Source organism: Macaca mulatta, chromosome 14 (assembly GCF_049350105.2).
Source record: "Macaca mulatta isolate MMU2019108-1 chromosome 14, T2T-MMU8v2.0, whole genome shotgun sequence".
In the NCBI taxonomy this organism is placed as follows: domain Eukaryota; kingdom Metazoa; phylum Chordata; class Mammalia; order Primates; family Cercopithecidae; genus Macaca; species Macaca mulatta.
Window position 1 is genome coordinate 593,839 of NC_133419.1, and position 10,834 is coordinate 604,672.

The following is a 10,834-nucleotide window of genomic DNA, read 5'->3' on the forward strand; positions in this document are numbered from 1 at the left end:
AAGCTCCCCGAAGTGGGAAGCCGAGTCAGTCCGAATAGGTCCGAGTCCGCACGAGGGCTTCCGAGAGACTGAGCCCCGGTTCTCCTCACTGCCTAACAGGCTGAGACGGCTGTTGTCCCCGGCCGACAGGGCTGGACGGCTCTAGGCAGATTTTCGCCGGCGCCTGGCGCAATTCTGCCTCTCAGAGACAGAGCTTAGTGCCGCGGGTTTCGCCCGTTCCCGCTGCCGGCGGGAGCCGAGTCAGCCCGAGGCCGAGCCGAGACGAGCCGAATGTCCCCGAGCCCGAATGCTCCCGAACCTCGGTTCTCCGCCTCCTCCCTTCCGAAAGTGCCCGAGCGGTGCCGGACGGACTACGGCCGTGGCTCGGACGTCCGCTCCCGAAACGCGGCGCGGTCGGGCCCCTTCGTCAGGAGACGCGAAAATGGCCGAAGGAGCGCGAGCGGCGCTGGCCGAGAGGCTGCCGGGATCGCGACGGACCGGCGGGCGGGGCGGGTAAGATGGCGGCCGCGCGGCGAGGTGAGCTCGGGCGGGTGGGGGCTTCCGGGCTAGCAGCGGCGGGCGCGGCGTTTCCCTGTGGTGACAATCTGGTTTCCGTTTTCGGTGCGCTCACGGGGCTGTGCCAGCGTCTCTACGTGAGCGAGACAGCTCCGTCACCCCATTGAGAAGCGCGGCCTGGCCTGGGTGGCGGGCGTCCTGCGCCCCGAGGAGCTCCCCCGCGCGCGGGCGCCTGGGCCCGGGCAGGGTGGATGCGGAGCGGCTTTGGAGCGGCTCTCGGGGACCCGGTCCCCGACAGCTCTTGTCCCGCGCGTGGCTTTTGTGAAGACACGTGGGCGGGATGGGCGCGGGGTTTCGGTAGCCTTGGAACCTTCGCCAAAGAAACCGCGGGTGCCCGTGCCTCAGGCGTCCTGCGTGAGAGACTCGCCTCCGAGAGGAGGAAGGGACAGACCAAAGCAGTAAATCGGCCGTGCTGCAGAGGGGCCGCCTTCTGCTGTCTGTGGGTGCAGCCAGAGCGCTCAAACGCGGGCGCTGAAGTGCCACACCTTCGAGCGCGTTCTCTGGAAATCAGGTGCTTTGTTTTAACGGAATAACGAATGGCTATTCCATAGGCAGGGCAGCCTCTAGTAATCAGGTTTGTTTGTGTATTTTCATTAGGTTAAAAATTAAGTTTAGGTTGGGCGCAGTGGCTCACGCCTGTAAGCCTGGCACTTTGGGAAGCCGAGGCTGCAGGATCATTTGAGACCAGCCTGGGCAACATAGCAAGACACCCTCTCTACAGAAAAATTGTAAACATCAGCCGGTCGTGGTGGCGCACCCCTGTGGACCAAGCTACTCTGGAGGCTGAGGCTGGCTGATCACTTGAACCCAGGAGGTCGAGGCTACAGTGAGTCGTGATGGCGCCACTGCACCCCAGCCTGGGCGACAGAGCGAGACCCCCCTCTACAAAAAAAAAAAATTAAAAATTAGCCCGGGGAGCCTGTGGTCCCAGCTACGTGGGAGACTGAAGCTGGTGCATCACTTGAGCTCAAGAGGTTGAGACTGCAGTGAGCCATGATCACACCACTGCACTCCAGCCTGGGCAACAGTGCGAAACCCCCTTCTACAAAAAAAAAATTAAAAATTACCCCGGGGAAGGCCGGGCGCAGTGGCTCACGCCTGTAATCCCAGCACTTCGGGAGGCCAAGGAGGGCAGATCACCTGAGGTCGAGGGTTCGAGACCAGCCTGACCAACATGGAGAAACCCCGTCTCTACTAAAAATGCAAAATTACCCTGGTGTGATGGTGCATGCCTGTAATCCCAGCTACATGAGAGTCTGAGGCAGGAGAAATCACTCGAACCTGTGGGGGCAGAGGTTGTGGTGGGACAAAATCGCATCATTGTACTCCAGCCTGGGCAATGAGCGAAACTCTGTCTCAAAAAAAAAAAAAAAAAAAATTTCCCCAGGGAGCCTGTGGTCACAGCTGCGTGGGAGGCTGAGGCTGCAATGAGCTGTGATCACGCCACTGCACTCCAGCCTGGGCAATAGAGCAAAACCCTGTCTCTAAAAAAATTAAGTGTATACCAGAACAAGATCTCTTAACACACCTTGTCCGTTACATCAGGGAAAACATTTGTTCTCTTTTACTTCCATGTTTAACTTTGCCTGACACAGCTATTCATAGCCACATTGTGATTACAGTAAGTCACTGACCAAAAATGTCCTGAAAGCCAGGGCGACGTTCAGTCAGAATGAGCTCCTGCAGGTCTAGAATTGTTAGAACAGCCGCCCTATAACAGCTGGTTATAGCCGCCCTTCATATTAATTATTTAAATGTTACATCACTTAAGACTTTTATACAGTTTTCCCCCGAACACCACAACTTCAATCTGTAGCAATGAGCAACTAGCAGACACATTGGAAGTGTTTAAGAAGCCAACCTCTAAGAAAAGGAACAGAAGGGACAAAAACCCCAATTAATGCAAAATCATCACAGATAATGACAGGTATTTAGGTAGCCTGGTTTAGCTAGGGCCTGGAAAAGAACAGATCGGGTTTAAAGAGTGGTCTGCCGGTAACACGATGCCACGTGGTTTGCCGTGCACTTGGCTTCCTGCTTCCAGCCTGTGGCGCCTCTTCCAGGAGCCCTGTTCTGAGTCTCTGATGCCGATGTCCTGTATTTACCGGCTCAAGACTCTTGCCCATGTGAGATTCCACAAACTCTGGCACAGAAGGCCCCAGATCTGCTCAAGAAGCTGTGGGATCAGCCACAAAATCTCACTAACGCCAGGTTTCTGTCCTGCCCTCCCTGGCGTTGAAGTGGAAATGGAACAGAGAGGCTGTGTTCAGGTTGTTGTCCTGCCTGCCGCCCAGCGGTGCAGCTTGAGCCTCCTTTTATGAGAGGTTTCCACCCAATTCTAGATCTATATTGATGTATTTACACATGTAGAGACGTGCACATACCACATGTGCAACTAGCGTGAGCCCTTTTCAGACAATTAGTCCGACCCAGGTCACCGTGGATCCAGGATGAGTCAGGGGAGTCTTCAGATGCAAAACCTCAGAATCGAAAATGTGGAAAGAGGCTCCACTCACTCCTCCAGCTTCCTGTCATCTCTCAGGTGGGGGTGGGAGAAGGCCCAAGAGGTTGCATGATAAAAAGATTGGACTGCTGCATTGCTAGTTTTGAAAATTCTTATTTTTGGAGGGATGTTTGGGGATAAAATTCCAGAGGAATTTTTTTTTTTTTTTTTTTTTTTTTTTGAGACGGAGTCTCGCTCTGTCGCCCAGGCTGGAGTGCAGTGGCGCGATCTCGGCTCACTACAAGCTCCGCCTCCCGGGTTCACGCCATTCTCCTGCCTCAGCCTCCCGAGTAGCTGGGACTACAGGCGCCCGCCACCTCGCCTGGCTAGTTTTTTGTATTTTTTAGTAGAGACGGGGTTTCTTTTTTTTTTTTTTTTTTTTTTTTTTTTTTTTTTTTTTTTTTGAGACGGCGTCTCGCGCTGTGTCACCCAGGCTGGAGTGCAGTGGCGCGATCTCGGCTCACTGCAAGCTCCGCCTCCCAGGTTCACGCCATTCTCCTGCCTCAGCCTCCGAGTAGCTGGGACTACAGGCGCCCGCCACCACGCCCGGCTAGTTTTTTTTTTGTATTTTTAGTAGAGACGGGGTTTCACCATGTTAGCCAGGATGGTCTCGATCTCCTGACCTCGTGATCCACCCGCCTCGGCCTCCCAAAGTGCTGGGATTACAGGCTTGAGCCACCGCGCCCGGCCTCTTTTTTTTTTTTTTGAGATGGAGTCTCGCTCAGTCGCCCAGGCTGGAGTGCAGTGGCTCGATCTTGGCTCACTGCAAGCTCCGCCTCCTGGGTCCACGCCATTCTCCTGCCTCAGCCTCCCGAGTAGCTGGGATTGCAGGTGCCCGCTGCCACGCCCAGCTAATTTTTTGTATTTTTAGTAGAGACGGGGTTTCACCGTGTTAGCCAGGATGGTCTCGATCTCCTGACCTCATGATCCGCCCACCTCGGCCTCCCAAAGTGCTAGGATTACAGGCGTGAGCCACCGCGCCCAACCGAAAAGGTTTTCGTTAGTCATATATGTGTGGCAAATACAGAGAAGCCACAGACAACGAGGAGAGCTGCTGTTTGGGTAGGCTCAGGGTGCTGCTTTCCCTGAGGGCCAGGTGGGTCTGGCCCAGGGTGAAGTGGAAGATTCACTTCCCACCATGGTTCTTCCCATACTCGCTGCCTCCAGCCTCAGGTTCTGAAAGGCAGAGGCTCCTAGCCTCGTTGAAGGATGGCTAGAGAGGCACGGGAGATACCTAGGGGCAGGCGCATGGTATATGTTTACTGCTTTCTACAAATATGAGATCAAAAGAGAATAAAGCAGGGGTGGTTCCTATCAGTGTGGAGTGAGCCCCAGGAAAGCCTCCTGGTGGCTGTCGGGACTTGCTCACAGCCCCTTTCTCTTTCAGGGAGAGGCTCCTCCACAGTGGTATCCTACTGCGTGCCCCTCCAGGACAGCACCCAGAGGCCCGAATTGCTGCCACGCAGAGAGCACTCGGCCTCACCCCACGTTTTCCTTAAGTTCTGTCTAGTAATTCCACTTTGGAGAGGGGGGTGTTGCTTGACAGATTTAGAGAGTTGATGTAACTTCCTTGGATCAGTTGTGTTGGCTCCATCCCCTGCCTGCTCAGCCCTGCACAAAATGGCTAAGCACACCAGACTGCCCGGCTCCGAAGAGGATGGCCACCTGCCTCTGTCTCGGCCAGTAGTGGCAGGAAGATGGAAATCCCTCACTTTGAATGTCCCTAGATTCATTTTATTTTATTTTTGTTTGTTTATTTTATTTTAAGGACAGAGCCTTGCTCTCACCCTGGCTGGAGTGTGGCAATCACGGCTCACTGCAGCCTCAGCCTCCTGAAGCTCTGGCATCACAGGCGTGAGTCACTGTGCCTGGCCCCATAGACTCATACTGGCATAAACAAATAGGAAATGTACACAGCTCAGGAAATGGCTAGTAGATACTTAAGTCCCCCCAAACAGAAATATATTTCCTCTGAAGAGCGCAGTGGCTCATGCCTGTAATCCCAACACTTTGGAAGGCTGAAGTGGGCAGATCACTTGAGGCCAGGAGTTTGAGACCAGCCTGGCCAACGTGGTGAAATCCTGTCCCTACTAAAAATACAAAAAATTAGCTGGGTGTGGTGGTGCACGCCTGTAATCCCAGCTACTCAGGAGGCTGAGGCAGAAGAATCACTTGAACCCAGGAGGCGGAGGTTGCAGTGGGCCAAGATTGTGTCGCTGCACTCCAGTCTGGGCAACAGAGCAAGACTCTTATCTCAAAAAAAAAAAAAGAAAATGACAAAGTTATTTTTTCTCTCTAACTCATAACTGGGGCCAGAGTCAGGGTGACATCACTGGGAGTGCCAGTGTGTGGAGGCGTCCCCTGACCAGTCCACAGTCACTGAGGGCAGAAGCTGCGGTGCACAGACTGCATTGTTCTGGCGTGGACGGTGGGGGGGTCCCACAAAGGCCTTGCCAGCTCATGGGACCCCATTGGCAGCCAGCATAGTGGTAGAAGCCTCAGACGGGCAGTGAGCCGTTGCCAGGACCCCATGGTCCCGTGGTATCTGTGGCCACCAAACAGATGACAGAACCAGCCCCTCTTGTTCAGCCACCTAGGAGGCTGCTCCCAGGTCCGTTGAGCTTGAGGATTCTTAACCACTCACCAGCTCTCTTCAGTTCCCCTTCAAATGCTGTTTTATCTCAGTGGAACGTACTACGCCCTGTATTTCCTCGCCACGCTCCTGATGATCACGTATAAAAGTAAGTCAGGCTGGGCGCGGCAGCTCACGCCTGGAATCCCAACACTTTGGGAGGCCGAGGCGGGCAGATCACTTGAGGTCGGGAGTTCGAAACAAACCTGGCCAACATGGGGAAACCCCATCTCTACTAAAAACACAAAAAGTAGCCGGGCTTGGTGGTGGGCGCCTGTAGTCCCAGCTACTCAGTAGGCTGAGGTGAGAGGATTGCTTGAACCCACGAGGCGGAGGTTGCAGTGAGCTGAGATTGCGCCATTGCACTCCATCCTGGGTGACAGAGCAAGACCCTGTCTCAAAAAAAAAAAAAAGAAGGAAAAGGAAAAGGCAAGCTGAGGCGGCGCCTGCTGCTGCGCCAGGTAACTTGTGTTCCATCTGCACCTCTGCTCTCCAGGTCAGGTGTTCAGCTGTCCTCACCACTACCTGGTCCTCGATCTTGCTCTGCTGTTTCTGATGGGGATTCTGGAAGCATTGCGGTTATACCTGGGTGAGTGCATGTTAACACTGTGAAGAACCTGTCCTAAGAGTTGCTCTCTGGGCCGGGCGCGGTGGCTCAAGCCTGTAATCCCAGCACTTTGGGAGGCCGAGACGGGCGGATCACGAGGTCAGGAGATCGAGACCATCCTGGCTAACACGGTGAAACCCCGTCTCTACTAAAAAATACAAAAAACTAGCCGGGCGAGGTGGCGGGCACCTGTAGTCCCAGCTACTCGGGAGGCTGAGGCAGGAGAATGGTCTAAACCCGGGAGGCGGAGCTTGCAGTGAGCTGAGATCCGGCCACTGCACCCCAGCCTGGGCGACAGAGCAAGACTCTGTCTCAAAAAAAAAAAAAAAAAAAAAAGAGTTGCTCTCTGTTACCACAACCTTTCAATAGTAATTATTTTACAGTATGGTTCTCGGAGACGTTTTTTATCCAAACTGCTTACCCAGTTGCTTTGCAGGCTCACCTTACAGTGTCATTAAGTATTAATCGAGAAGTTTTGTCCCACAGACAAACAACGCTGGGGGCATCGTTGGGAGAGTCTGTGTTTGGAAGTGTGTCTTGTAGAAGTCACTGGGTAATGGCACTGAGATCAGAAGCCCAGCCCACCACCACATCCGGAGCTCTGGAATATTCACCAGCACCCCCTTCCCCTTGGCCTCGGCTGTCTGAGGAGAGAGCCCTGGAGAGTTCTGCCAGGTCCCAAAAGGCAGCAGAGTCTAGAGGGGTGGGAGCCCCCAGCGTCCCGAGTCCAGCTCTAGGGATCCCCAAGTCTGCAACCCCTTCAAGTGACCTACTTTTTTTGAGAGGTCTCACTCAGTTGCCCAGGCTGGAATGCAGTGGTGCAATCACAGCTCACTTCATCCTTGACCTCCTGGGCTCGAGCAATCCCCCTGCCTCAGCCCTCCCCCTCTTCCCAAGTAGCTGGGACTATAGGCGCCCGCCACCACGCCTGGCTAATTTTTTTTTTGAGTTGGAGTCTCACTCTGTCACCCAGGCTAGAGTGCGGTGACGCGAACTCGGCTCACTGCAAGCTCCACCTCCCAGGTTCACAGAAGTCTCCTGCCTCAGCCTCCCGAGTAGCTGGGACTACAGGCGCCCGCCACTACACCCGGCTAATTTTTTGTATGTTTAGTAGAGACAGGGTTTCACCATGTTAGCCAGGATGGTGTCGATCTCCTGACCTCGTGGTCTGCCCGCCTCAGCCTCCCAAAGTGCTGGGATTATACAGGTGTGAGCCACCATGCCCGGCTGGAAACAAGGTTTCACTGTGTTGCCCTGGCTGGTCTTGAACTCCTGGGCTCAAGCAGTCTGCCCACGTTGGCCTTCCAAAGTGCCTGACCTCACTCCCCTTTTTTTAACCACACAGTTTGTTCAAGGATATATTCTTGTACAAGATTCAAGGGGTGCAGAAGTAAAACATGGAAATTTGCCCTCCCCAGAGCTCACTTCTGTGGCCAGTGGGGTGCAGGCTTCCAGCCCTCTGCGTGCTCATGGTCATAACACGTGCACCTAAACACATGTGTTTGTGAAACATTGCCCTGCCGTGGGGAACGCAGTGGGCACTTCCAGGGCACTTTGCGCCTGCCAGGCTGGAATCTTGGACCCCTCTTGTTGACACACAGATATACCCCGATGCTCGATGTCCAGTGAGGAACCGAGGCTGCAGAGAAGGGTGGCCCCCACCGTTCCTCTTGTTACCAGGCCTCAGACACACTAGGAGGATGGAGGCGAGTTCTGTCAGTTGCCCATTCCACTGAGGGGTGCCCGGCCGTCAGTGTCTTGTCTGCACTTACAGATGGTCCTGGAGCCTCTACAGCTTGCCCCCCAGAGTGGGCACTGCTGGGAGGGTGCGAGCGCCACTGCTGCACGGAGGCCCGGTTCTTGGCCGGATCTTCAGGGGCTTGGGCCTGCCCCAAGGTGGTGGGGACAGGGTGTGGTCTGGCCCTGCTGGGGGCTGCTAGGCCAACTGGGACCCTCCCCAAGCGTGCCGCACACTGCAGGGTCTCCAGGCACCTCGGCTCAGCTAGTGCCTGACTCATTTGTTTGCTAAATACGCAGTTTTGTTTTTAATACATATCCATGAAATTTTCCAGAACTGGCCTTGGACCAGAGAAAAATATTTTGGGAATTTTTCAAAAAAATCCCTTCAGTTCCACTTGGAATTAGGAAAAGGTGGCAGATGCAGTTGAATCATTTTAGAAACCAAATTCACCCTCGCCCACACAGCCGACCCAGAAGACCCAGAGACAGATCACACTGGTTTTGCAGGGGCACTTGCCCCAGGAGGGGCTCACGCCCGTGCTGCACACGCTCTCTGGCTCTCCTGAGTTCTGGGTGGCCATGGGGGCTGTTTCCCTGGAATTCCCCAGGCCCCCGAGGAACGTAGGGCAAGGATCTGCTCTGGTCCCAGCAGCCTGCCAGGTACCTGCGGGCAGTGGGCTCTGGGGATCACCCTGCGCCACCTTCACTCCCCCTTTTGCTCTGTTCTCCAGGTACCAGGGGCAACCTGACAGAGGCTGAGAGGCCGCTGGCCGCCAGCCTGGCCCTCACGGCCGGCACCGCCCTCCTCTCTGCCTACTTCCTGCTTTGGCAGACCCTGGTGTTGTGGGCAGACTGGGCCCTCAGTGCCACACTCCTGGCCCTTCACGGCCTGGAGGCCGTCCTGCAGGTGGTTGCCATTGCAGCCTTCACCAGGTAGCTGCAGGCACCCAGAACACCCCACACTGGGGCCCTCCTCCTGGGCCCGACCAGTCCCCCAGCTGTCACTCCCATTCCTGGACAGGAAGGGCACTTTTCCTAGCGACTGGCCATAGATGGTTTCGGACGGCTCCATCTGTCCTGGCAGGGGTGGGAGCAGGAGCCAGAGCAGAACAAACTGCTGGAGGCCCTGGTGTTGGGAACAGCTGCAGGGAGGGTAGGGACCACACAGAACTGCCTTCAAGGTGAGTCCCGGGAGCGCACACTCAGCCCTGTCAGTGGGGTCTGGCTGCAGTAGCCAGGCCTCCATGGACCCCCATGGGCCCCCAGGGCTGAGAGGGAGGACAGAGCCCTTCAGAACAGAGGCCTCGTCTCACCGCCTCCCCCATCACCCCCTAGTTCCCTGATGGTCCTAATTTGTGCTCTGAGAGCCCAGTTTACTCCGTGGCCAGGCCCCACCTGTGTTTCCAAGTCCGGCTGGAGAAGCAGGATGGGGTAGGCCTTGTGCTTTGAGTGCCCCCAGCTCTGCCTCACAGGCAGGCAGTCCCCGGGGGCAAGAGTGCACTCTGGGTTCCCAAAGCAATAAATGCAAACAAGCCAACAGCTCTGGTGCTTGAGAATTTCCATCTCAGCCACACTCCTCCCTTTAGGGGCTTCGGAGGAGAGGTCAGGGCTGAGTCTGGGGATGGAACTGCAGGAGAGAGAGCAGCTGCGGGGCCCACATTCTGAGCCTCCGTCCACTCCAGTTTTAGCAACTTTTGCCTTTTGCACTGAGTGCTAAACAAATTCTAGCTCTGTGATTTTTTTCCCATTCCCAGATTTACTGTAAGTTCTCCTTAAAAAGTATCTAAGCTGTTATAGTAGCTTTCCCTTCATTTGGTTCTATTGTGTGTTCTCTATGTTTGGAATAATCACATCCTAATACCTAGATATTTTCTCTTCACTGCATTTTGTAAATAAAAGAGATGTGTATGTCTCCTTGAATTCTCCTAATTATGGCCACCTCCCCCACCCCATTGCCAGTTCTCCCACCCTTCAAGAGAGCACACCCTGCTTGCCAGCTGGTCAATTCCTGGCTGGCCTCGCCCTCGGGCCCTGGCTGCTGGGCGCCTTCCGTTCGGTGGACTCCTGAGGGCAGGAGGCTGCGGGGCTGTCCTGGGCCTCCACTGGGGCTCCCTCAGCTGGGGTGGCTATGGCACCCGGACAGACTTTCCTGCCTGTCTTCGTGGAAGCGATAGGAGCACCCGGTTGTCCTGGGCGGACTTGCTTTGACCTGCCTATCGCCCCCAGAGGCCACGGTGAGGACCTGCAGGCTGACCTGCAGGACAGCCCTCAGGACCCGCTTCCCACCCCTGCGCCCTTGCAGCAGAACCACACACGCCAGCGCCTGAGCGCCTTGGGCCCCGTCCCTCACCAGCGCCTGCACTGGCAGAGGACTGGCTGGGCATGCCTGCCATCTGAAGGACTCAGCCCATGAACCATGCAGACCAGGGAAGGGCCTCCTCCCCAAGGCTAGAGACCTGTTGCCTTCATGGTTAATGGATCCTGACACCTCCAGTCTCAGTGGGCACACAGGCAGTGGTCACCTGCTCCACAGGGAACGCATGGCTCCAGGTGGTCCGGAGTGGATGGGGCCTGAGAGACCAGCCTGTACCGTCTCCTGAGGGCAGGCTCTGCACTCACAATCGTGTTGACAGGCACCCATTCAGGAGTGGAGAGGGACGCCCCCACCTCGCCTGTGCCCTCCAGCGCCTGTTTCCCACTTGGCCACTCCCAGCTCTGCCTCCAGGGAGGGTGAGGGCAAGGGTGCACCGTGGGTTTGGTGTGTGTGACCCCTGAGCTCTGGGTCAGGGCAAGCTCA

The 10,834-nt window shown here is 55.7% G+C and overlaps 1 protein-coding gene across 10 annotated transcripts; it reads left to right on the plus strand.

Annotated features, from left to right (window-relative positions):
• The first annotated feature begins 62 nt into the window (after window positions 1–62).
• Window positions 63–9,951, plus strand: TMEM80 (transmembrane protein 80). 10 transcript variants are annotated; one of them, XM_077961633.1, is made up of 6 exons: window positions 364–516; window positions 4,446–4,465; window positions 5,706–5,799; window positions 6,187–6,279; window positions 7,899–8,003; window positions 8,769–9,951. In XM_077961633.1, exons 1-5 carry the CDS (start codon window positions 498–500, stop codon window positions 7,991–7,993), a joined length of 321 nt encoding a protein of 106 aa, XP_077817759.1. In that variant the 5' UTR covers window positions 364–497; the 3' UTR covers window positions 7,994–8,003; window positions 8,769–9,951. The 10 variants fall into 10 exon arrangements, with proteins under 10 accessions (XP_077817760.1, XP_077817761.1, XP_077817759.1 ...); XM_077961635.1 differs by lacking the exon at window positions 7,899–8,003 and having other exon boundaries at window positions 140–492; XM_077961632.1 differs by having other exon boundaries at window positions 7,899–9,951.
• The last annotated feature ends 883 nt before the right edge of the window (window positions 9,952–10,834 follow it).

What these genes read in the sequence shown, in the direction of transcription:
- TMEM80 (XM_077961627.1), top strand. Translation starts at nt 747, where the DNA reads ATGCGGAGCGGCTTTGGAGCGGCTCTCGGGGACCCGGTCCCCGACAGC. An exon ending in GCGCGTTCTCTGGAAATCAG is followed by an intron (nt 1,067 to 6,186) that starts GTGCTTTGTTTT and finishes TCTGCTCTCCAG; the next exon opens with GTCAGGTGTTCAGCTGTCCT. An exon ending in AGCATTGCGGTTATACCTGG is followed by an intron (nt 6,280 to 6,783) that starts GTGAGTGCATGT and finishes TTTGTCCCACAG; the next exon opens with ACAAACAACGCTGGGGGCAT.